The following is a 26,659-nucleotide window of genomic DNA, read 5'->3' as shown; positions in this document are numbered from 1 at the left end:
GATCTTTCAGCCCAGATCTGGATTCCCTGGGATACCACGATCTTAAATTTGCATCTTCACTCATTAATGTAAGAGTTTGTTCCCCAGCCCAAGGTAGCCATACCTCTCTAACACTCTCTCCCAGGACTTGATGGGATTTGTAGTCCCCCACGGAAATCGAGATGATATACCGAAGCTCTGTTTAACCATTCCTGTTGGACAAGAGAAATGCTGGGGCTCTCCTTGGCTTCTCCCGGTCAGGTTGACCTGGAACCTAGGATGTGTTTCATCGTGGTCTTGGGGTACATTAAATGGTTCCGTAGCATGGGTGGGATTCAGAAGCTTTTGTGTTGGGGGAGGAAGCAAAAGCCCCATGTTTTACACTTAAGGCCCTGAGTGTCACAAAGCCAAAAACTCAGCACACACTCTAGGTTCAGGGTCACGCCAAGGCTTTAAACCTAGTTCAGACTCCTGTGACGTACAGGCCAGCTGGGACTAGGTTTGTTCCCTGCACCAGACCTTGACTTGGAAGCAGATGGGATGCACAGCTCTACTCCTTTCAGAAAAGAGCCACAGCCCTCGCCCCACGCACAGGTCCAGGGGACGTGTGCGCCCCATGCCTCCTCCAGGATGTGCACAGCCTCAGGAGCCGTTCCCCTGGGATGAGCCGCATTCTGTCCTGTGCCCCACTCCCTCCCTCACCATGGGAGCTTTGATCTGCCCTACCAACTGCCCCATCCCCCTGGCAGACTTACCGGCTGGACACTGCTTTCAAAGCTACCAGGCTGCATAGGTTCTAGGGTCGGAAGGGACCTGAGCAGCTCATTGAGTCCGCCCCCCTGCCGTGGCAGGAAAGAGCGAGGTGTACATCTAGCCTCCTCTTAAAGACCCCCCCAAATGTCAAATGAAAAGGAAATATAGGGCCTTGGTAACTGGAGAGGGAGAGAACACAATGGCCCCTTTCCACTGCAAGACAACTTGCTTCTTGTTATCTCGCTCACCCCAGCTGGGCTTTGAACCCAGATCTCCCACACGGTAGGTAGGAATGCCGCCACAGAGCCGCCGTCGGTAGCTGCACGCCAGTAGCTGGATCTGTATTGGCCGATGTGGTTTATTAATAATCAGCTATTGGTATCAGCTCAAAGCATCTTTATCGGTGCATGTCTACTCGTGTGTACTTGTCTCGGCAGGGCCCAAGGTGATGCGGTTGACAGCTGGGACAGAAACCTTGAGAGTCTGACTCTGAACTCTCTTGAGTAGGGAACATTAGCTCAGCACAAGGACCTGCCTTTTCCTCATCCCCAGCAGTTTGGGTTTTGGAAAGAAGACCTTGATTTCTTGAGGGGAACACAAGGGCCACAAGGTCCAGGCCTACTCGGGCCCATCCCAGCAGAAGGAATACCAGTCTGCCCCTTGCCAGCAGAGCAAGGACTAATCTGGAGTTCCTCTTCCCCATGTAGGAGGTGCCTGGCTCCTGAACGGAGCTGAGCGAGAGACTCCTCTGGAAGGGTCTGCAAACCTGAAGCCACCATGGACTTCCCTGGGGAGTTGCGGTGAGATGGACTCCCTGAGACCTGAGAAGGAGCAGTGGCCTAAGTGTCAGGGGAGACCCCAAAAGCAGATGAAAAATGTAGCAGTGAACCAGGTACTATCTACAGTTAGGTGCGCGTGTGAGAGAGGGCAGAACCCAGAAACAGCTCTGGGTACATGTATAGATGAGAGACGTAAAGATCCGTTGGAAAGAAGCACTGCATCCAAGCCAAAGCAGTGGGGAGGGTGTCGGAGGGAAGCAGGAGCTCACTTTCAAGCACAGGAGCAGAGCCCGGCCCTGCTCCAAGGTCAGGAAAACCTTTAACTGCCCTTCCTTCCTGGCTCTTCACAAGACAGGGCATACTTGATGTCTGCATCAAGTGTGGAAACAGCTTCACTTGCCTTTTGACCCTGGTTGCTTATCGCCAAATCCATCCTGAAGAGCTCCCCCACTTTTTCGCCAAATAGGGAAGAACTTGGTGTGCCCCTCAGGCCTGGACAAGCACCTAGAGGGGGGGAAATGTCTACTGCTGTAATATGTGGTAAGGCCTTGCCCATTTTTTTTTTTTTTTTTTCTCTCTGTCTCAGCACTGGCACGTCCACCTGGGAAGGAAGACGCACTGCTGCACTGCATGCAGGAAGGACTTCATCTGCTGGCAAGACCTGTCCCAGCACCAGTGTGTACAGAGCTTGGAGCAGCCACACCGTGGCACCAAGTGTGAAAAGAGGTTCAGGCAGCCCTCCAATCTGGCCAGGCACTGGTGCATGCACCCAAGGGAGAAGCCACATAAGTGCTCGGAGTGTGGAAAGGGCTTCACTCGCTCCTCCAGCCTGGCTCAACACCAACGTATCCACGCAGGGGAGAAGCTACATCGGTGCTCGGAGTGTGGGAAGACCTTCAACCATTCCAGAAACCTGAGAAGACACTGGCTCATCCACACAGCAGAGAAGCCACATCAGTGTTCAGAGTGTGGGAAGAGCTACACCTGCTCCTCACATTTGGTCCGGCACCAGCTCATTCACACAGGAGAGAAGCCACATCGGTGCTCAGAGTGTGGGAAGAGCTTCACCCTATCCTCAGACCTGGTCCGGCACCAGCGTATCCACGCTGGGGAGAAACCACATCGGTGCTCGGTGTGTGGGAAGAGCTTCACCCGATCCTCCCACCTTGTCCAGCACCAGCTCATCCACACAGAAGAGAAGCCGCATCGGTGCCCAGAGTGTGGGAAGAGCTTCGTTCACTCCTTCAGCCTGGCTGAGCATCGGCGTATCCACACGGGAGAGAAGCCGCATCAGTGCTTGGAGTGTGGTAAGAGCTTCGCTCGCTCCTCCAGCTTGGCTCAGCACCACCTTATCCACACAGGGGAGAAGCCATATCAGTGCTTGGAGTGTGGGAAGAGCTTCACTCGTTCCTCCAGCCTGGCTCAGCATCAGCATATCCACACAAGGGAGAAGCCGCATAGGTGCTCAGAGTGTGGGAAGAGCTACACCTGCTCCTCTCACCTGATCCGGCACCAGCTCATGCACACAGGAGAGAAGCCGCATCGGTGCTCAGAGTGTGGGAAGAGCTTCACCCTATCCTCAGACCTGGCCCGGCACCGGCGTATCCACACAGGGGAGAAGCCACATCGGTGCTCAGAGTGTGGGAAGAGCTTCACTCGATCCTCCCACCTTGTCCAGCACCAGTTCATCCATACAGAAGAGAAGCCACATCGGTGCCCAGAGTGTGGGAAGAGCTTCATTCACTCCTTCCACCTTGCTCAGCATCGACGTATTCACACAGGGGAGAAGCCGTATCAATGCTCAGAGTGTGGGAAGAGCTTCACCCGATCCTTCCACCTGGCCCGGCACCAGCTCATCCACACAGAGAAGAAACCACTTTAGTTGCTCAGAGTGTGGGAAGTGCTTCCCTCACTCCAAACTGGCCCAGCACCAGTGTATGCATAACTGGGAGCATCCGTAACTCTTCCAGCAATGCTGGAATGGTTTTGGGGCGTCTGTCTGCTCAGCCAGGCAAGGAGCCTCACACTGGTGGACTACAGCAAGAGTTCATCCCTTCTAGGGCCCTGTAGAACACACAGAGCACAGAGGCTGGCCTCCAAGGTTTGATGAGGGGGAGGGGTTAAAAGGAAACATCTCATGCAGAGGCCAGCCCAGATGCTCAAGGAACTTGTGAGAAGATGCTCTTTAAATCAGCCCTGGAGTTGTGCCATTCCCTCATTCTCTAAAAGCGGGCAGTGCTCCCAGGGGCAGAAGTGCCTTCACAATAGGGTGCCCTCCCTTATGCAACTAACTCTAAATGACACCCAGAGACTGTCTTTGGCAGACTCCCAGCTTTGTCCTCCGCTCTGGTCCCAGAGGACCAGTATGTAAGACTCTTGAATTGCAGGAAAGAGGACATTTATTGCTGGGGAGGTATTCCCTGTCTTAGACGTCCCTGTCCCCCAACGAATCTAGTTTAAAGCTCTATGTACGAGATCTGCCAACCTGTAAGGAAACAGACTTAGCTTTTGGAGAGAGATGTAGACTGTCGCAGTCTTACCTCAGTCCTGGGTAAGCTTTTTGAGAGAGTTATCTTGGCGCATGTCCACAAGGGGCCAGCGGGGGAGATTATGCTTAGGGGCAACCAGCATGGGTTCGTTACAGGCAGGTCCTGTCACACCAACCTGGTGCCCTTCTATGACCGGGTCACAAAATCCTTACACGCAGGGGTAGCAGTGGAAGTAGTCTTTCTGTACTTTAGGAAGGCCTTTGACACTGTCTCGCACCCCATTCTCATTAAAAAAACTGGGGGACTGGGATCGACACCCACACAGTCAATTAGGTCACTAGTTGGCTGGAGGGCCGCACCCAGAGAGGTCATTTTCGACCTGGAGGGATGTGGGCAGTGGGGTCCCCCAGGGCTCGGTCCTCGGGCCCGCACTGTTCAACATCTTCATCGGCGACTTGGACGAGGGGGTAAAAAGCACCCTGTTCAAATTCGCAGATGACACTAAGATGTGGCAGGACGTGGACATGCTAAATGCGAGGGACAGGCTGCAATCGGACCTAGACAGGTTACGGGTGGGCAGTTGAGAACAGGATGGGATTCGACACTGACAAGTGCAAGGTGCTGCACCTGGGGATGAGGAACCGGCATCATACCTGCAGGCTCAGGAACTCCCTTCTTGTCAGTGCAGAGTTAAAAAAGGATCTTGGAGTCATTATTGATGCCAAGATGAACATGGGCTGACAGTGTGGGGATGTGGTCAGGAAGGCCAACTGCACCTTGGCCCTGCTTGAGATGCATCTGTGAATGCATGACAAGGAGGTGATCCTCCCCCTCTATGCGATACCGGTTGGGCCGCAGCTGGAGTACTACGTCCGGTTCTGGGCGCCGCACTTCAGGAGGGACGTGGGCAGCATGGAGAGGGTCCAGAGGAGGGCCACTCGCATGATCGGGGCAGGCCCTACGAGGAGAGGCTATAGGACCTGAACCTGTTCAGCCTCCGCAAGAGAAGGCGGAGGGGAGATCTAGTGGCCATTGACAAACTGGTCAGGGGGGACCAGCAGGCATCGGGGGAGTCCCTGTTCCCCCACGCACTACCGGGAGTAGCGAGAAATAAGGCACTAGCTAGCAGAAGGTAGATTTAGGCTAGATATTGGGCAGCGTTACTTCACGGTCAGGGTGGCTAGGATCTGGAACCAACTTCCAAGAGAAGTGGTGCTGGCTCCTACCCTGGAGCTCTTTAAGAGGAGATGCACATCTTGCTGGGGTCGTTTGACCCCAGTATTCTTTCCTGCCATGGCAGTGGGGTCGGACTAGATGATCTGCTCAGGTCCCTTCCGACCCTACAAACTATGAAACTGTCCCAGCAAGGCCCTATCCCGGAAGTACGGATCATGGTCTAGGAAGCCGAACCCCACACGGTGGCACCAACTCCAAAGCTGTGGGTTGACCTCACCATTGCAGTTGCTGTGGTGCTGGCCATAACTGCTGACCGGGAGGAGAGATTAGAAGGCCACTTGTACCCCCAGCCTCTAAGCCTGGGTCCCAGAGCCATGTAGTCAGTCATGACCCAACCCAAATTATTTTGGGCTGCATCATTCGTTCCCACATGGATGAGGACCGCGGGATAGTAGTCAGTGGGCCTGATTCAGTCTAGAAGCCTCACTGTGACATCCTGAATCCGAGCACCGGGCCAGCAGCATACCTCCAGTGCTGTGGGATCCAGGTGGCAGGTGGCTCCCTCGGTTCCTCTCGGGAGGGAGTCGGGCATCACGATGACCCAACATCTTCTGCTCTGGCTGCCTGGTTGTTCCTCAGCCTGTCTGGTGGTAGCTATGGACATGGCTTCCATTGCTGCACTCTCTCCCAGTGATGCCAGGGCCTCATCCCTGTTCCCCAGCTGCACAGGGGGAGTCACTTCAGCAGGGTGACGTCTAGTTCTGGAGGTGACTGTCTTTCATCTTTCTGCATCAGGTCCCTCGGGTAATGCCATCCTGCTACATGTGTAGTCCTGCAGAGAGTGGAAGTATCTGTCAATCTCTTTCTCAACCGCCCTGATCCCCCACAGCCTGCGAACCTCTGCCTGGAGTTCCCTCACCTGCCTCTCCAGGGTCTCAAGCTGGGCACACATGGGACAGGTGAGGGGACTTCTGGTTTGTCCACCACCCTCAGGCCCCAGACTCCTTGCCAAGCTACCCCCACAGACGGGGCCAGGGTGCCGCCGACCCATCCGAAGGCCCTGTCTGGGTGCAAGGAGGATAGTAAAGCGCAGGAACAGGCTACTGGGGGAGGTGGTGGATTATCTTTCCTTGGAAGCTTTTTTAAGTCCCACCTTGACAAAGCCTTGGCTGGGATGATGAAATTGGGGCTGGTCCTGCTTTGAGCAGGGAGCTGGACTAGATGTGACCTCCTAAGGTCCCTTCCAGCTGTCATGTTCTCTGGGTCTGTGTATGCAAACAGCCATCTAAGTACGGACGATGCAAGTTCTAACCTGACAGCAAGGGGACAGGCTGTGGGAAATGCCCAGCAAGGGCGGTGGGGGCAGGGACCCAGATGGTTGGAGGTGGAGCTTCAATCTATGGAAGGGAGCATGTGATAGAGGGCCTGGCAGGGCCAAGCCTGGACTTGCTGCCCCAGCAGGCTCTTTACCCTATTCCCACCCTTACCTTGGCCTGTGAGGCCTAGAAGGACCTGGGGAAGGGCTGGATGGGCAGGTGGGAGATCAGTAGATGGGCCAGTGGGTACTTCAGGACAACCTGACCCTGGCTGATCTTGATCCGGTGGCCATGCTCCCGGTTCACTATGCTGCACACTCAGCTGGGATCCCTGTCACAGTAGATCAGGCTCATGATCTCTCCAGCATCCAGTGACTGCCTGGGGGGAAAGGGGGGTATGAAGCAGTACTGTTCCAAATGGGCGGAGCCCTAATCTCATCCCAGAGCATCCTCCTTGCTCTAACCCCACTCCCAGCCCCTCCTTGCTCTAACCCACTAGCTGCCTCTCCCCTTCCTGTGCTGGGCTGGAACCCAGGCATCTGGGCTTTCATCCCCTACATGACTTGGGGGAGGTGGCATTGAAGACATCATCGTCCAGGTCCTTGAACCAATTTTCTGCGTAGCTGATTGTCTTGAGGGAGACGTCCATAGCGGGAAAGGGGACGGCCTTGTAGTTGAAGTACTGAGCTGACATTGCACCCTGGGACATACAGGGTGGGTGGTCGTGTTGGGGCTGTGCTTATCCCTAACACAGCAGAGGTGGCAGGAAGTGTGGGGAGGGGGTCACTAGAAGGTGCCACGGTGCAGACGGCAGGGAGTTCCTGGCCCTGCAACAGGTGGTCCCAGCTGTGGAGTGTAACCCCATTCCTACTGGGTGTTTCACCCCAGGGAGTGCTGGGTGAGGCAGGAGCTGGGACCAAAAGCTGGGCCCCCCCTGCATGGCCCAGCCCCTCCCCACCTCCCTTTGCCCCATGGTCAATGCAAAGTCCTGGGGGAGGAGAGGCTGGCAGGGATCAGAAGAGGAGCTGCAGCTTATAGGCAAGGCCTTGAATGCATGACAGCAGGGGGCTCCTGTGACTCCCAGAGACCATCCCCCAAAGGCAGCAGAGGAACCAGTCAAAGGTTGATTCTGGCTAGGCTGAGCCAAGCCAGAAAAGGGTGCATGGGAAGTGCATCTGCTACTCAATGACTGCAAAGCAGCCAGGGCCACAATCCAGAGCAAGCGCAGGTCCACAGGACAGCTCTGACTTATGGAGCTGGTATACCACCCCAGCCACGTTGCTGCCCTGGGATTCCCTTTGTAGATGACAGGGAAGATTAACGTCTCATTTGCTAATGGCATCCAAGAGAGACATGCATACATACATTGGAGCAACATTGCCCAAATTTCCCTAAGTCCAACTCACCTCATCAGATGGCAGCCAAGCAGTTACCTGCTGGGGAATGGGTGGAGGGGAAGATTGCAGCTAAGTGGGAAATCTTCATAGTCCGACCACTTCTTGAATATGATCTCATCGGAACAACGTAGACCTGGCGGGATGCCGTCTGTGACTGGGGTGTATGCATAGAGGGCTACCAGCTGCACAGAAGGGATCAGGCAGGGAAGAAGGGAGGAGATGTAGCTCTCTATGTAACTGGCTTGAGAGAAGGGCAACTCAAGAACCTGTGGGTCAAGAAAAGGGGGTGGGGTATGAGAAGAAGGGAACTTGATGGTAGGCATCTGATACAGATTGCCACACCAGGGAAAGGATCTGGATCTGGAACTTTCCAGAGAACTGATGAAGGCTGCACATTCAAGGGACATAGTTAGCACGAATGATCTCAATTATCCTGACATCTGCTGGGAGGAGCACTCAGCCAGATCTGACCCATCACAGGTTTTTGACCTGCATGGAAGAACTTCAGCACAGAAGGTGAATGGGCCAACCAGGGGGAAGGCTTTGTTGGATTTGATTCTAGCCAAAGGAGATGACCTGGTGAGAGCTGAGGATTGAGGGTAATCTGGGAGAGAGTGATCATGAGAGGACAGAATTCACTATCCATCATAGGGCAGGGAAGTCAGCCAGTAGGGCAGAGGTGCTTGACTTCAGGAAGGCTGTCTTCAATGAGCTTAGGAAAATAGTGGGAGAGACCCTATGGGAAGAGGGACTGGAGAGGAAGGGAGTACAGGAAGGGCGGTTGTTCCTCAAAGGAACGCTCCTCAGAGCTCAGAAAAGGTCTGTTCCTGAATCCAGCAAAGGTGGTAAAGGGGCTGAGAAGCCCTCTTGGTTTACCAGAGTAGTCATGGATGATCTTTTGAGGTTTCTTCAAGTCCTTCATTTCTATGATTGGAGGTGATGTTGGATTTCTTCGTTGATATTGGCCTTCTGTGAGAGATTGCTTTCAAGGTATGGGAAATATTTAATGTTCTCCAGAGTCTCACTGTAAATCTGAATTAACAGAGCTAAGGTCTGTTCACTAAGGGCCTTGACACATGCAAGGAGCAACTTTCAGACTTGTGCCATGATTGACTCTTTGGGCCGGACAGCAATAGGCTGAAATGGCCTTGTCTCTGTCTCCATCTCTCAATCCATGTTCTGATTGGCTGGTATCCCTTCTAGCCTCCAACAAGATGCTGCGCGCCCCCCCCCCACACACAGCATACTGATTGGCTTCTGGGGGCTTACAGCCTCTTTCTTGGTTGTCCATTTGTGATGTGTTGTGGTGTCAGTTAGCTTGTGGAGTGAGGTGAGCCCAAGGGGCACAGCCAGTTCAGCTGCTGAGAGCAGGGAGGAGTGACACAGGGAGAACAAAGAGGTCATTTGGGATTGGGGTATTGGTTCTGGATCGTGAAGTGCATGGTATTTACAGCCTTTTCCCCATCTTCTCGTGGCCACTACTGAGAGTGAGTGGTTTTGTGGGGGCTGTGCTCCCAGGTGTGGGGCCATTTCCTGCTGAGTGAAGGTGCAGTAGTGGCTCTGAGAGTCAGAGGTCTGTGGGCTACAATGCTCAGGAAGGTTAGCCCTGGTTCAAAGAGACCAGGCCTGTGAGTCACCATTTAGTGCAAAAAGACATGGGACCCTGGCAGGGAATGCATCTGCCTCAGCACCTAGCCAGAGAGTTGCTGCTTCATCTCACCAGGTAGAGGCCTGTGTTTTTGCTTACTTGTTCAGCTCTGAAAAGTTGCGGCCTCGCTCCCTGATTTTGTCTGTAGGGTGCTTGGCTTCTGTCTGAGGGGCACTCTGTTCTGAGGATTGGCCCAGTTATCAGCTCTTGGCAGCACTGGGATCTCTTGGGCTGGGAGTGGGCAGTGGTTTTTGAGGGCTCTGTGGGAGTGGATGCAGCATGATTACAAAAACCGGGGAGGGGGCAGTCTCCTGAGAGTATGAGCAAGGTGGAGGGCAGCCTTCAGTCCATCTTTAGTACGATAGAGTCCAAGGACAGAAGCCAAGGAGTTGCTCAGAGTTACTGAGACATTTATCTACATCCACGCTGTATACCTAGTGTTTCCCGGAAGCCAAGCTAGGGGAGGTGCTGCAGCTTAGAGAGTCTGCTGCAATACAGTCCTCAGCCCCCAGGAGAAAAGTCACAGCCACCACCTGAGTGAGTGCCATAGCTGATCAGCATCAGTAGTTAATCAAGGGAGGGAGTATTAGCCTCTGCCCCCAAAATGGCAGCTCACAGCAGTACTGGAGCCAGTGCTGTACCTAGACTCCTGGCATCCCTGGGCAAACTTTTAGTATCAGGCTACCTCTTCACCAGAGATAATGATGTTTTTGTTGCAGAAGTCTTTATGACATCTGTGATATCAACGTCTTTAAATAGTTCATTCTTAATTGAGAACATTGCTAGTCCCGTATATGCGCAATATCAAAACTTTTATTTTGCAATTGTTGCCGGCACAAGGTGCCCGAGGGAGGCAACAATTGGGTTCGTTGCCCGGTGTGCGTCGCGCCAAATAAACACACTGGGGGAGAAGCAGACAGAGTTTATTTGAGATCAAGTAAAAGGCACAGGGAGACTGTATGGTCTCAAATCCTGCACACCTAACCCTGCAACAGCGGGATCTTTATACCCCAGTCAGTTTCACTGTCAGTGATTTTCTACCAGCTGGCCCCCCTCTTTCTCCCCTTTCCCTCCTCCTTTCTCTCTCCGAGCGGTGCCCTTGCATTCCACAGATAACAGTTTTAGCTCGCCTGCTTTCCAGAAGGACAGGAGATTGCAGGTGCCAAAGAAGGGGTTACAAAGGTTGGGCAAGGTGGGGTTTTGGCTCTTCTGAGCCTGGAGCAGAAGGACTTCCTCGACACCCGTGGTCTTCCATCCCTTTGAGTTACCCAGGGTTATGCCCAGTGACACCAACACAATGCAATTTAATTTTTTCATTTTCAGGCCCCATTTCTGGATTCCTACTGGGTATCAGCCTTTTCCTGGGAGATGGGGACACTCCCTCTATCAATTCTGCCAACCATGGCTTAGCACACTGGCGATACATAGGGGGTGCACGTGGGTACACGTGCACCCCCTAAGCTTGGCAGTGCATTCTCTGCAGACAGACACCACCAACACTGCTGGAGGCACCTGTGGGTAGTCCCCACTTGCCATCCCCCCACCCCCTGCCGTTGCTGCCAGTGACATCTGTGGGCAGTCCGCAATTGCCACTGGCCACCACTGCTGATGGCATCTGTGGGTGGTCACTGGCTGCTGATAGGCACTCACAACCCCCTGCCCTGACCTCCGCCACCCACAGCGCTGCAGCTGCCTGCGGGAGCTCACCACTCCCACTGCTGACAGTGCTGCTGCCACCTGCGGGAGCTTACCGTGCCCCACCCCAGCTTCCGGGGGCATGCGGTGGTCAGGGCTTAGCAGAATCTCTACTGGTGCACAAGACTGTTGTCAGAGCTGACAGGAGCAGGGCTGGGTCCAGTGGGCCAACGGAGTGGGCCTGTCCCTCCCTTGAGTCCTGCCCTACTTGACAGCTGCACTGAAGGGGCTTGACATGCCCAGTACTGTTGGATGGGGCTGCAAGTTGAGGAGGGAGGTGGTAATAGAGAACCAGGTAGCAGAGACACGTGAAAAGTCAGAGTCATCCTCCAGCTCGTGCAGCGCCCATGCTCCCCCTGTGCTGGGTGAGAAGGGATGTGGGTCTGCCAGTCTGGAGAGGGCTTCTCCAATCATAGGGCTAGGCATGGGCTGGACATATCTTGGAGCCCAGGACAGAGGTGGGCACGTGCTGTAGTGCCAGCAGTGTGCGCTGCTCCAGAGGACAGGGGAGGCGGGGCAGGGGACCTCTAGCTAGTATGGGCTGTGGCAGTGTGCAGCTGTATATATAACAGGTATAAGCAGTGTGACAATGTAGGGGAGTTATCATCAGGGTGGAGGCATGTTCTGTGCAATGGGCAGGTAAGTGAACACAGCACTAAAGCTCCTACATAGATTCATAGATGCTAGGGTCAGAAGGGACCTCAATGGATCATCAAGTCGACACCTCTCTCCCCCCCCTCCCCCCCAGGCCCATGGCAGGAAAAAGTGCTGGGGTCATGTGAACCCAGCCAGGTGCTTGTCCAGTCTCCACACCTGAGGACAGGCTGATGATCCAGGCTGACTTGGATAGGCTCAAAGAGTGGGCAGATACAAACCTGATGACATTCAATACCAACAAATGTATGGTACTCCACCTTGGGGGGCAAAAAACCCCACAGCATCCCTATAGGCTTGGCAGTGCTATGCTCGCTAGCACCGTGTCTGAAATAGACTTGGGGGTCATGAATGACCACAAAATGAACATGAGCCACCAATGTGATGTCACAGCTGGTAAATCAAACCAAACTCTGGTTTGCATCCATAGATGCTTCTCAAGAAAAATCTCAGGATGTCATCCTAACACTGTACTCGGCCTTGGTGAGGCCGCAGCTGGAGTACTGCATCCAATTCACCCTAACCCTACCCCCACCCCCCGAGGAAATGGAGCTGAGGCTTGCTGGGGAGTAGACTTCAGGACAGAGGAGAGTCTGAGTCATCCCAAGGGAAGTTGATTCCCCACCCCAGTTGGAGCTGTGCAGTCGGGGACACAGGTACCCAGGGAAAGAGTGGAAAGGGGTTGGTAAGCTAACTGGGGGCTGGAAGAAGCTGCATGGTCAGTGACCTGCAGGGGGATGTTCTCTGGGCTGGAAAGGCTTGTACTGCAGGAACAGAGACCTGCAGAGGGAATCCTTCGTCTGCATGTGGAGGTGATGGGGCGGGGGGGCAGAGAGAACAGGCTGTGAGAATCCAAAATCTGCATGGGTGTGCAAGAGGACACAACCCCTAGTGTTTGGAGGAGGTGTAGTTTTTGGAAGGAAATTAAAGAAAAGAAGCCTGTTACCTGCAATGGGTGGTCAGAGACTTGTTTTTGTTGAGTTACCAAGAAAAAGGAAAGCATCTACCTTCCCCAGAGCAGCAGAAGCCTCGTCTCTGTCATCTAGTGGTTAAAGCTGTGTTGCCATTTATTGGTATGGGAAGGGGAGTGTGACCAGAGGTAAATCACCCTGGGTTATGGTGGGGAAACTGTTTTGAAGTAGTATAACTATGTGAATGTAATCATTGAGGCTGTTTAATGCAAGTGGGACCACCCAGTTTTGTTGCAGTTGTAAATTCTATTCAAAGTGTTGCTTTTATTTACTTGATATTGTACATAGATTTCTTCTCTTGAGTAATCATTTCTTTTCTGTATATAGTTGTGTATAATAAAGAAACCCATTTGTTTATTGGACTTAAAGTAAGTTCTTGGGCAGTGAGGGTGAGGGACACATCTCTCCACGGGACACCTTAGTCAGCAAACCTGCCTGATGGGGTTCCCAGGGCTACTGGCACCCTGAGGATCCAGAATCCAGCATATCGCCCAGCCTAATGTGCCGGTGAAGGTTACACAAAGAATTATAAAGAAGTAGCACTGGACGGGACCTCCAGAGGTCTCACCTAGTCCAGCCCCCTGCCCTATCCAAACCATCCTATATAATCCATAATCTAACTTCTTAGTAAAAAAATATGCAGTCACCTCTGCCACAACACCAGCCATCATACCTGAACCTGCCACAGGTAAAGCGGGGGGGCGATGGCAGCCAATGTCCTGTTACTGTAAAGTCTATTAATAAATGCTTGCGAGATCCCAGGTTGAGGCCGCCCCCCCTATGAAGAAAGACAATCCCCACATCGTCTCAGTCCATAGCAGTCTGACCATGGGATAAAATTTCTTCCTTACCCCAAACATGGAGACGGGTCTGACCCTTTGCAGAGGAGCAAGACCCTCTAGGCAGGAACCTTCAGCTTTGGTCCCAGCAGGAGCATTAGCACAGCCCGATCAAAATCCCCAGCCCAGGCTGCAGCCAACTCCCAATGCCTCTGGGGAAGGGTTTTAAAAAAGCCCTGATACACGGAGTGGTAGGGAGGAAGAAAATTCCCTCCCACCCTATGCTGCAACAAGCAAAGCCCAGAAACCTGGGAAACACCCATAGGAGAACATAGGCAAAGCTATGACTAGCTCATCCCCTCCCATGTCTGGATTCTAATGCTCCTATTGATGCATCACAGATCCTCCCCAGAGCAGGTCCTGGCCTGCAGTTTATATGCTTGATACATTAATGAGGCTCTATAGTCAACCTAGAGCACATGCAGCCTCTAACATTTAAGACAGTCATGCAAGTGAGAGGAACAGTGGAAAAAAACCCTGGTCATACCCAATTCACTCTCCCTTCCAGCATGGACCTGCAGCCAAGGGGCAATTGTTATGTTCTTAGTCACAGGGAAGAATGATACACCATCTTTTGACTTTCTCTAAGGCTCACCATGGCTGAGGAAGCAAGGAATCAAAGACAGCAAATGCACTGCTGCAAAAAAGGTCCACCGTGGAGGTTCACAACAGATCAGAAATTAAAATGAACAGTGATAAAGACTAGCGGTCTCCTCCCGGATAATTGGTGCCAGCAGCCTTTTTGCTGAAGGAACAAAAACTGGAATCTGACTGACTAGTCAGTGTGCTTTGCATTCCTTGGGAAAATTCATCCTCTGAGAATGTTCCAAGCCTTATTAAGGGTGGCCAGCCTGTGGCATGAGTGCCACGAGTGGCAGAGGCAGCCTGTGCACGTGGCTGACTGGGGAGCAGCACAGCAGATCGGGCTGCAGGGCTAATTTTTATTATTATTGCCACCATCATCCTTTAGTAGCCAACAAGTAACAATAAGGGAACTAACTGAAAATGTAGCTGCAGACCAGCTAATTCTCATAACAAAACTCAAAGCCTCTCCTCACAGCAGAACCTAGAGCAGATGTATGGTGTCCTTGCAATCCTTGCTTGTAAGTTCTGATGTTAAAACAATGGTCACATTACAAATCTATTCCTTTATCTAGGGGCGGGGGGGGGTATAACTGTGTGCATAAGTTAAAGCAGTTGTAAGAGGACACTGCTTAGCTTCACTCCTTGGGGTCTGAAGCAGGTCTTCGAGAGCTGAAACTTCCCCTGTGGGGGGGTTGAATTGCTCCTCACACAGAGCCATCACCTCCACCTTGCGCAGCAGCTTTGCCCCTGCTGTGCTGAAAAACTGCTGGTGCCTGCACAGTTATTGGACCCATCATGCCAGGCTCCATGCAGCAGGACTGGGGACAGCTTGACCTCATGCCCAAGGGTGCCCAGACGTGGCCCATAGAGTGGGCACCATGCAGGAGGCTGGGCCAGGGAGAGGAGCATTCTGGGAAGAGACAGCTCTCTTCCAGTCCTCTGGCACCACACCAGGGCACCATGAGCGCTCGTACAGCCATGCCAGGGGTCCCACAATGACCTCAGCTAATTCCCTCAGCACTCTGGGGTGCAGGTTGTCAGTACCAGCTGATTTAAATACATCCAGTCCCTCCAAAAGTTCCCTGACTAGATCCTCCCTGACCCTAGGCCTGAGTGCACCTCCCCTGGGGCTTATGGGGGTCCCGGTATGGGGAGGTGACCCGATCCCTGCTCAGGAAAACAGAGGAGTGAAGCCCTGCGAGTGCCAAACAATGCGGTGTACACATGGCCCTCTCCTGGTGTGGGGCCAGAGGACTGGAAGAGGGCCAACGTGGTTCTCATCTTCAAAAAGGGGAGGAAGGAAGACCTGGGAAACTATAGGCCAGTTAGTCTTACCTTGGTTCTGGGGAAGCTCTTTGAGAGAATTGTCCACGTGCACATCTGTGAAGGGCCTTCCATGACCAGGTTACAAAATCCTTAGATGCAGGAATAGCAGTGAACGTCGTCTTTCTGGACTTTCGGAAGGCCTTCGACACTGTCTCTTACCCCGTTCTCATTAAAAAAACTGGGGGGCTGTGGCATCGACACCTACACAGTCAGATGGGTCTCCAGCTTGCTAGAGGGCCGCACCCAGAGAGCGGTGGTGGACGGGTCATTTTCGACCTGAAGGGATGTGGGCAGTGGAGTCCCCCAGGGCTCGGTCCTCGGGCCCACACTGTTCAACATCTTCATCGGTGACTTGGACAAGGGGGGTAAAAAGCACCTGTTCAAATTTGCTGATGTCACTGAGATGTGGGGGGATGTGGGCATGCTAGATGGGGGGAATAGGCTGCAATCGGACCTAGACAGGTTACAGGGGTGGGCAGATGAGAACAGGATGGGATTCAACACTGACAAGTGCAAGGTGCTGCACCTGGGGAGGAAGAACCAGCACCATACCTACAGGCTGGGGAACTCCCTTCTCGTCAGTGCAGAGGCAGAAAAGGATCTTGGAGTCATCATTGATGCCAAGATGAACATGGGCCGGCAGTGTGGGGCGCGGTCAGGACGGCCAACAGCACCTTGTCATGCATCCACAGCTGCATCTCGAGCAGGTCCAGGGGAGGTGATCCTCCCCCTCTATGCGGCACTGGTCAGGCCGCAGCTGGAGTACTGCGTCCAGTTCTGGGCGCCGCACTTCAGGAGGGATGTGGACAACACGGAGAGGGTCCAGAGGAGGCCACTCGCATGGTCAGGGGCAGCAGGGCAGACCCTACGAGGAGAGGCAACGGGACCTGAACCTGTTCAGCCTCCACAAGAGAAGGCTGAGGGGGATCTAGTGGCTTGTTACAAACTAGTCAGAGGGGACCAGCAGGCACTGGGGGAGTCCCTGTTCCCCTGAGCACTCCCGGGACTATTTGATGTCCTCCCCCAAGCACTCCCGGGAGTGACTAGAAATAACAGTTGCAAGCTGGCAGAGAGTAAATTCAGACTAGACATCAGGAGGCGTGACTTCATGGTCAGAGTGGCTAGGATCTGGAACCAACTTCCAAGCAAAGTGGTGCTGGCTCCTACCTTGGGGGTCTTTAAGAGGACGCTGGTTGATCACCTTGCTGGGATTGTTTGACCCCAGTACTCTTTCCTGCCATGGCAGGGGGTCAGACTTGATGATCTGCTCAGGTCCCTTCCGACCCTACTATCTATGAAACTATGTTTGCCTACAAGTAGCCACTACATCCCCAGCACTGGCTACCAGCAGGCAATTCAAACCGCCTCCTTTATAAACGGCGGTTTGACGTAGCTTCCGCCACTTGGAGGTCAGGAGCAGCGGGGAGAAGAGGGACTCAGGCGCACGTGTGTCCTTCCCACACGTGTGCCTCCTTTCTGGACCCGGAGCGGAGGAGAGTGCAGCAGTAGAAGCGGCGGCGGCGAGCGGAGCAGCTGAGGGGCCAGCAGCAGCTGATCCCCCTAAGGTAAGTGGGGCTGAGGGACTGAGGGGCCGGCGCAGCTGAGCCGGATCCGGAGGGGAAGCCCCCCGGGTCCCTCTTAGCTGAGCCGGTAGGGAGCCGCGCGAACAGAGCGCGCAAACAGGCGCGGTCTGTAGGAGCGCGCCGGCGTTTGCGGCGGCGTTCGCGCCGGCGGGCGAACAGGCGGGGCCCAGAGGCTGACCCCTGCTCTGCTAGTAAGGGCAGCAACTCCTGCGATGGTGTCGACACGGAGTTCTGCCAGGGCCCCTGCCCGGGGGGCGCGGCCTTCCCGGGGCTTGTCCGAGGCCTCCACCCAGACAGAGCCCTCGGGGGGGCTGCCGTCCTCCAACCCCCTGGCCTGCGGGAACTGCCTGGCAAGGTCTGGCGGGGCAGGGACTGGGGACTCCTGCACCTGTCCTGTAGGTATCCGCCTTAGGACCCTGGAGGAGCGGGTGCAGGAGCTCCTGGAGGAGGTTAGCAGGCTGAGGGGAATCCGTGAGGCAGAGGAGGAAATTGATAGGTATTTTCTTTCTCTGCAGGGTGATACAACAGAGGAGAGGGCAGACCGGGATGAGCCCTCCACCGCTGAGTGGCAGACAGTCTCCCGCGCCAGAGCTATTAACCATGTTGCGGCACCAGTTCCTCCTGTCCATCTGGAGAACAGATATGAGGTCCTGGCAGCCCTGGAGGAGGAGGGAGCAGTGGAAGATTCCAGGGAGGAGACTTTGTGCACACAATGTCCTGTGCGGGCGGCGGGAGTCAAGAGGCCTAAGAGGAGGAAGCGTCGCGTCATCGTGATTGGTGACTCCATCCTGAGAGGTACGGAGGGCCCCATCTGTCGCCAGGATCCCTCAGCACGTGAGGTATACTGCCTGCCCGGAGCGAAGATTCAGGATGTGAAGGGGATGCTCCAGTCCATCATCCAGCCCTCCGATTATTACCCCATGGTCCTTGTCCATGTGGGTACTAACGATGCGGCCAGGAGAGCCCCTGATCGCCTGATGGAGGACTACCATGCTCTGGGAGGCGTGCTGAGGGAGATGGGCGCACAGGCGGTCTTCTCTTCCATCCTGCCAGTGAGCGGACAAGGCAGACGGCATGAAACGTGCATCGTGGAGACCAACTGGAGGCTACAGGAATGGTGCTTCGAGGCGGGCTTTGGCTTCCTCAGCCATGACCGGCACATCGTGATGAGAGACATGCTGGGATGGGATGGGCTCCACCTTTCCCCTAAAGGTAAGCGTGTGTTCTCTTCCAGGTTGGTGAACCTCCTTCGGCGGGCTTTAAACTAGGCTCGTCGGGGGAGGGGGAAGATGAGGGCGGAGGAGACGATGAGATACCAGGCCCAGCAACAGCCAGCGAGCCCAGACCAATGGTCATAACGGAGAAACAGGTAAGCGATAGGGGACGGGGCATTGCTGAGACTAGGGGGTCAGTGGGCACAACCGCTGAAGGCCTCAAATGCCTCTACACGAATGCTCGAAGTATGGGGAAGAAGCAGGAGGAACTCGCCCTCCTCCTAGCTGTCACCAGCCCTGACATAGTAGGGATCACAGAAACGTGGTGGGACTCATCGCATGACTGGGCGGTGAGTGTCAAGGGCTATAGGCTATACAGGAAGGACAGGATAGGAAGGAAAGGTGGAGGAGTAGCACTCTACATCAAGGAGGAATATACTTCCTCGTTAATTAGCATGGGGGTAGAGGGGGGGCACTCTGAGGTGCTCTGGGTTAGAGTAAAAGGCAGTCCAGGGGAGAGAGACTTAACGGTGGGAGTCTACTATAGACCTCCCAACCAGGGAGAAGAGCTCGACCTGGAATTCTTAGGTCAGCTTACAGAGGCAGTGAGGGCTAAGGATGTGGTCATCATGGGGGACCTAAACTTCCCAGACATCTGCTGGGAGGAGCAGTCAGCCAAGTCTGATCGCTCACGTCGGTTCTTAGCCAGACTGCAGGACCTCCATCTAACCCAGGAGGTGCACAGTCCCACCAGGGGAGACGCCTTGTTGGACCTAGTGCTGGCCACGGGTGATGACCTGGTGAGGGGGCTGCGGGTGATGAGCCACCTGGGAGACAGTGATCATCGCTTGCTGGAATTCACCATCCAGCGTAAGGTGGCAAAGGGCTGCAGCAAGGCAACAGCCCTAGACTTTAGGAGGGCTGACTTCAACAAGCTAAGGAGGATAGTTGGGGAAGCGCTGAGGACCCAGAGGGGAAGGGAATCAGATGTCGAAGGTGAGTGGTTGCTCCTTAAGGAGACGATCCTCCATGCCCAAAGGGAGGTAATCCCAACAAGGGTCAAAGGGAGCAGGAGGGCACATAAACCCCCATGGCTCACTAAGAGCATCCGGGAATGTCTCCTTGCTAAAAGGGAGGCATATACCCAATGGAGAGATGGGGTCATCGCCAAGAAGGACTATGTTATAGTCGCCCGAGGATGTAGGGGGGCAGTCAGGAGGGCCAAGGCAGAGTTGGAGATAGGACTAGCTTCCCGGATTAAGGACAATAAGAAGTCCTTCTTCAAATACATAGGGGGTAAAAAGAGGGTCCCGGGTAATGTGGGGCCCCTGCAGGACACGATGGGCAACTTAGTCATCACGCCAGATGACAAAGCTAACATATTTAACGATTTCTTTGCCTCTGTCTTCCTAAGTAGGGACCAGTTCAGCCACCTCCCTGCTGGGCCCCCCTCGGGCCCCGAGAGAGACACGCCTGGGCCAAGGGTTAGCGAGGAGTTAGTTAGGGTACTTCTGGAGAAGCTGGACGTGTTCAAGTCCGCTGGTCCGGACGATCTTCACCCTAGGGTTCTACAGGAACTGGCTGAGGTCATTGCGAGACCCCTGGCACGGCTCTATGAGCACTCGTGGTGCTCTGGCGAGGTGCCGGAGGACTGGAAGAGGGCCAATGTGGTCCCTATCTTCAAAAAGGGAAAAAAAGAGGACCCGGGAAATTACAGGCCAGTTAGTCTGACCTCAATCCCGGGTAAGCTCTTTGAAAAAATTATCCTGGCACACATCCAGGAGGGCCTTGCGGGGGAATGCATGCTCAGGGGCAACCAACATGGGTTTATCAGTGGCAGGTCTTGTCAGACCAACCTGGTGGCCTTTTACGATCAGGTCACCAAATCATTAGACGCAGGGGTTGCTGTGGATGTAGTCTTTTTGGACTTCCGGAAGGCTTTCGACACTGTCTCTCACCCTGTCCTCATCAAAAAGCTGAGAGACTGTGGTGTCGATGCCCACACGGTCAAATGGGTCGCCAGCTGGTTGGAGGGCCGCACCCAGAGGGTGGTAGTGGATGGGTTCTTCTCGACCTGGAAGGATGTGGGCAGTGGGGTTCCGCAGGGCTCGGTCCTCGGGCCTGCACTGTTCAACATCTTCATCAGTGACTTGGATGAGGGGGTAGAAAGCACCCTGTTCAAGTTTGCTGATGACACTAAGATGTGGGGGGATGTGGGTGCACTAGAAGGGTGCAATAGGCTACAAGCTGACCTTGACAGGTTGCAACGGTGGGCGGATGAGAATAGGATGGGGTTTAACACTGATAAGTGCAAGGTGTTGCACATGGGGAGGAAGAACCGGCACCACACTTACAGGTTGGGGAACTCTCCTCTTGCCAGCACGGAGACGGAAAAGGATCTTGGAGTCGTCATTGACTCCACGATGAACATGGGCCGGCAGTGTGGGAAGGCAGTCAAGAAGGCCAATCGTACCCTATCATGCATCCACAGATGCATCTCGAGCAGGTCCAGGGAGGTGATCCTCCCCCTCTATGCGGCACTGGTCAGGCCGCAGCTGGAGTACTGCGTCCAGTTCTGGGCGCCACACTTCAAGAGGGACGTGGACAATATGGAAAGAGTTCAGAGGAGGGCCACTCGTATGATCAGGGGTCAGCAGGGCAGGCCTTATGAGGATAGGCTACGGGACCTGAACCTGTTTAGCCTCCACAAGAGAAGGCTAAGGGGGGACCTTGTGGCCTGCTACAAACTGGTCAGGGGGGATCAGCAGGTATTGGGGGAGTCCCTGTTCCCCCGTGCGCTGCCAGGAGTGACCAGGAATAACGGTCACAAACTGGCGGAGGGTAAGTTTAGATTAGATATTAGGAGGCGCTACTTCACAGTCAGGGTGGCTAGGGCCTGGAACCAGCTTCCAGGGGAAGTGGTGCAGGCTCCTAGCCTGGGGATTTTTAAAAGGAAGTTAGATGAGCACCTTGCCGGGGTCATCTGACCCCGGTGCTCTTTCCTGCTAAGGCAGGGGGTCGGACTAGATGATCTACCTAGGTCCCTTCCGACTCTAGCTACTATGAAACTATGAAACTATGCTCTCTCCCAGAGCTCCCAGCCCCCAAGAGGGCCCAGGGTTACAGGCCTAGTGGTGCCCAGAGGGGCGCACATCAGTTGTGGGGGGTAGGTAAGTCTCCCAGAGGGGGTAGCCCAAGAGTCTGAGGAGCTTCCTGCCACCCCCCACCCAGCTGGCCCAGCTGCCCCTGCTTACTGCCCCATTCACCAGGCCCATTCAGGAGGCTCAGAGGTCCTTCCCCCAAGTCCTGAGGTGTCTCCACTGAAACCAGTCATCTGGCTGAACCCCACAGCTCCACCCTGCCCTCTGGGAGCTGACCAGCTAGCTCTTCCTCCCCCATCCTGCTGCTGAGCTGCTGTCCCCTCCTTCTACCCTCCAACACATTCCCGATCTTTGCCCAAGCCCTCCATGCATCTGCAAAAACCTCCCCTGACTACACGGGTGCCCACAGCTGCTCAGGCTGCTGCACCCCAAATGCAGCCTACTGCAGAGCTGGCTATCAGTGCTCCCCTCCCTGCTCGACTCCTCCATGCTGCATCTCAGGGGCCAGCAGCCCCACTCCTTCAGCTTGTCCCAAACAGCCAACAGAGCAAATGTGCAGTGGGTGTGGCCTCCCCACTACAGCTTGCACACCAGCTGTCCTGGAGCCCAGCACTTGTGGGCTCCAGGACTTGGGGTCAGTCTCCCATGCTGGCAGGCTGACCCCACGCCTCCCTGTACCCCTCAGTCCTCCTGACCCTTGAGGCACCTCAGCCTTCAATGCTCTGCAAAGGCACAGGCTCTCCAGGGTTAGTAAGCACAGGCCCCACTTACTGCCCCCGCTCAGGCTGAGCCACAGTCTAGCCAAGTTCTGGTCCCTCTGTCCACAAGGAGCGTCTGTCAAAAGCGTGGCATGCTTATAACCTACAGTAGCTCAGCCCCCCTCCCTCTTGCCCTGCACCCTAGGGTTGCCAACCCTCCCAGGTTGGCCAGGAGTCTACGGGAATCAGCACTGATCTCCCAGTGACTATTGAAAGCAATCCAGGAGCATGTGCTGGATCATTGGGGTGCACCGCACGCGGGGCTGCCTCCCCATCCTTCAGGAGAATCTCTCGGAATAACTTCAGCCAGAGTTGGCAACCCTACCCTACTCCTGTGGGTCTGCCTTCCTACAGCTCCATAGCTGGGCCAGAGCCTGCCAGGGGATGCCTGACTGGGTGCAACTGTGGGCGGATGAGAATAGGATGGGGTTTAACACTGATAAGTGCAAGGTGTTGCACATGGGGAGGAAGAACCGGCACCACACTTACAGGTTGGGGAACTCCCCTCTTGCCAGCACGGAGACGGAAAAGGATCTTGGAGTCGTCATTGACTCCACGATGAACATGGGCCGGCAGTGTGGGGAGGCAGTCAAGAAGGCCAACCGTACCCTGTCATGCATCCACAGATGCATCTCGAGCAGGTCCAGGGAGGTGATCCTCCCCCTCTATGCGGCACTGGTCAGGCCGCAGCTGGAGTACTGTGTCCAGTTCTGGGCGCCACACTTCAAGAGGGACGTGGACGATATGGAAAGAGTTCAGAGGAGGGCCACTCGTATGATCAAGGGTCAGCAGGGCAGGCCTTATGAGGAGAGGCTACGGGACCTGAACCTGTTTAGCCTCCACAAGAGAAGGTTAAGGGGGGACCTTGTGGCCTGCTACAAACTGGTCAGGGGGGATCAGCAGGTATTGGGGGAGTCCCTGTTCCCCCGTGCGCTGCCAGGAGTGACCAGGAATAATGGTCACAAGCTGGCGGAGGGTAAGTTTAGATTAGATATTAGGAGGCGCTACTTCACAGTCAGGGCGGCTAGGGCCTGGAACCGGCTTCCAGGGGAAGTGGTGCAGGCTCCTAGCCTGGGGATTTTTAAAAGGAAGTTAGATGAGCCCCTTGCCGGGGTCATCTGACCCCGGTGCTCTTTCCTGCCAAGGCAGGGGGTCGGACTAGATGATCTACCTAGGTCCCTTCCGACTCTAGCTACTATGAAACTATGAAACTGTGCCCAGTTACCCAGCTGGCTACAGTAGACTGGGCCTCAGGGTAGTCCCGTAAGGACATGGCACTTGCTGTGGCCTGGCTGGCAGCTCCTTGCTCATTTGACTGCTTCCCAGCCTTGTCTTCTCTACTTGCCCCCCACATCCAGATAAGACCAGGGTCACTTTTCTCTCTGCCCTTCTCCCACACAGTGCCCCCCAGTAACCAAGCATGCACCCCTCCCTCCAGCCCATCACAGTTTCTCCTGCCTCAGTGACACCCAGCACACACCTTTCCCCCTTCCTGGACAAATGCAGGACTGGCCTCCTAATACATTGCTTCTCTTCACTGCCAGCTACTCTGAGCACCTTCCCTCTAGGCCAGCCCAAGTGCCTCAGCCTGCCCTTTCCCTAGTGCTAGAAATGGTGGAGCAGGAAGCACCTCTTGTCCTTAAAGGGACCTGTAATCTCCCCATCCCTTTCCAGAGCCAAGTGACCTTATCACACAATCCACCTGCTCTGCAGTAGCAAACCCTGGAACACTGCCCAAGATGCTCCCAGGCCACCCTGTCCAACTGCTCTGTTGGTCCCAGGCAGCACAGCTGCCAGTGCTGTGCTGTGGGCAGCTGATGTGTGCAGCACAGTGAATGCCCCAGGTGCGGGGCCTTGGAGACATGCTGTGGCATTGTACTGTGTCCTCTCAACTGACACCATGGGATGCAGCCCTGCCCTGCAGGCCCTTCACAGGGGCGGGGGAAGGCAGCTTATCCAGGCACAGATGGGTCAGGGGCTTTCGCAGGACTCTGAGAACAGCTCTGAGGTTCAGGAACCTCCTGAAGACATCATGGGAGTCAGTAGCTTTGCAATGCAGGGTTTCTGGGCCCTCCAAATGCATACCTGGACTACGTGGTGCCCACCTGATCCCTTGGTTAGCTCTCGGGGGAGCTACCTGCAGCGGGTAGCACTTAAACTCCAGTCCCACTGGCAAGGTCCACTATCCCATGGCATCATGGGTGCTGTCCCCGCAGGGCAGGCTAAAGGCTCCTCCCCACTGCGCCAGTGGTGCCGGCTCAGGATTGCATGCACTTAGCCAAGGCAGTGATTAGGGCAGTCCCTGTGTGCCAGGCATGCCAAAGTAGGCTACTGTCTACAAAAGCTTATGCTTCACTGAACCAGTCAGTGTCTAAGGCAGGGAGGGGTTTTTAACCTTTTTGCGTCATTGTACCCACCAGCGACTGGATGCAGAGCAGTGTACCCCTGACTGCCGAGCTGAGGGGTGGGGATGGTGAATGGCTGGATGTGGAGCGGTGGCAGCCACCACAGGAGCTTCCCCACCAGCTCCCCGCTTCTGCCTGGGCAGGTGGCACCTGCACAACAGCACAGGATGCTGCATGCAATGTTCCATCCCCTCCCGCCTGCACATACCTTTAGGGCCTTCTCAAGTACTCCCAGAGGTATGCATACCCCCAGTTGACAACCCCTGGTCTAAGGTGTTACCTCGCCCTGTCTTCTTACCAGCATAGCTACCCACCTTCATGCTCATGAAACTTGCATGTCATGTACATGTGCCCAGCACCTGAGTGCAGAGCCACAGTTCTAGTTTCTATCTCTGGCTCCATAATGCATTCCCAGCAGAGAGGCAGGAGAGAACACCCACAATGCTGCCCTGTTCTAGTCCCAAGGGTCCCTGTCAGATCTGGATGTGCAGATGTTGCTACCACCTCCATGCAGCCAGCCGGCCTGTCCAGCCTCAGCAGTGCTGGCAAATCACTGAGCACTGCTGCAATGGCCAGAGCAATATAGTCCCTGAAGGTGCCTCAGGAGCTGGGTAGTCCTCAGAGCCTTCTTTGTTGATAGAAGTTCCCTCCCACTGACTGTGCCTAATGTGAGCAAAACGGACTGCACCCTCTCCTCTGCTTTCCATGCTGAAAAGCCACTGCAGCCTGTTGTTGTCACAGTTCCTATCCCTTGACTCAGAACAATTTATTCCTTGCAAACCAATTGTCTACAGTTTATTTCAATTGACCTATGGCATCAAAAGAACTCTCCATACCTGTGTTTTTGAGTCCCCTCTCTTGGCATCACACACATTGCTTTGAACTGTAATGAAACCTGAACCCATCATTAACTTGCCCCCAGTCTCAGCTTCCCAGGCGCCATGCACAAATTCTAGAAGTTTTAGACTACTCTGGCCTGCGATATGGCATGTTTCCCAGTGCCCATCTCTGTCTGAGACCAGCTGGGTGGCTACTTGTGAATCCTTTCCACTGCACCTTGATCTTAAAGCTGCGTGGCTTGAGGCAGAGTCTGCCAGCCCCCATGAATGGCACAGACCCTCCTGTGCATACGAATGGCATTTTATAGACTAACACAGGCATGTAGACACTCAGACTATCATAGGAGAGACCATAACAGCATCTAAGTTGGCTGCTGCCTAAGAAAGCTCATGCACTTCTGAACAAGTTAGTCTGTAAGGTGCCACCCTGCCTTGCCATCTGCCTGGCTTCAGACCAACACCATGGCAGCACACTCTAAGTCCAGGCTCACTCTTATGCATCTGCATGGCTCTAGACAAGCAGTTCCAAGCCTTGACTTTTCAGCATGGCATTTCCTGAGCTGGAGAGGGGCTTTTTCTGCACACTAATGATGCCTGGTCCCGGCCAGGTTCCTGCTCATGCTGCTGCCCTCCACTGTGGTGCTGGTGCTAATTCTGCTGCATTTACAAATCAGGGCATGTGCCTCTCCTAAATGTTCAGCACCCTCATGGCCCCATTGCCCCCACCCCCGCACTGTTCCCAGAGTCAGACCCCCTGGGCAAGCCCACCCTGCTTGTGCCCACAGGGCTTGGAGCTGGATGGGCTGGACAGCCCGTCTAGATGGAGGGCCACTCTAGCAGAGGTTTCTTCTCAGAGGCCCTCTGGGTACAATACATCCAAAGGTTGCTTGAAACCCTTGGGTGAAGCCTCCCACTCTCATTTTCTATCTTGTTCCCCTTCCTCTTCATCGCTCCATGTAGGATTCCCTTGATAAGTCTCAGCATTTAGATGATTCTTAATCTGATTATCATTATCATCATCATCACCATCAGTTTCTTTATTAGTATCTAGGTTTATAATACTGTGGGAGGTGTAGGGGAGGAGAGTCCCTATAGAGCAGAGCCAGACCACCAGTGGGGACTTAACTATATACCTTTTAATATTGGGAACAT

The 26,659-nt window shown here is 54.5% G+C and overlaps 1 protein-coding gene across 4 annotated transcripts in view; it reads left to right on the top strand.

Moving 5' to 3' along the window:
* LOC149865394 (uncharacterized) overlaps nt 1–13,219 on the top strand; it is a 29,193-nt gene extending 15,974 nt beyond the window's left edge. For 3 of the 4 annotated variants that reach the window (XM_090041463.1, XM_090041466.1, XM_090041467.1), the window contains 2 exons: nt 1,440–1,624; nt 2,098–13,219. In XM_090041463.1, coding sequence (XP_089897589.1) covers nt 1,440–1,624; nt 2,098–3,393 — 1,481 coding nt within the window. In that variant the 3' untranslated portion in view covers nt 3,394–13,219. The remainder of the gene's footprint in view (nt 1–1,439; nt 1,625–2,097) is intronic. The other variant, XR_016441685.1, reaches the window with a different exon arrangement.
* Nucleotides 13,220–26,659: the final 13,440 nt, after the last annotated feature.

This window comes from Crocodylus siamensis, chromosome 4 (genome assembly GCF_052110815.1).
Source record: "Crocodylus siamensis isolate JL-2025a chromosome 4, ASM5211081v1, whole genome shotgun sequence".
NCBI lineage: Eukaryota > Metazoa > Chordata > Crocodylia > Crocodylidae > Crocodylus > Crocodylus siamensis.
The sequence above is the reverse complement of the archived record's forward strand: the minus strand, read 5'-3'. Positions and strand labels throughout refer to the sequence as shown.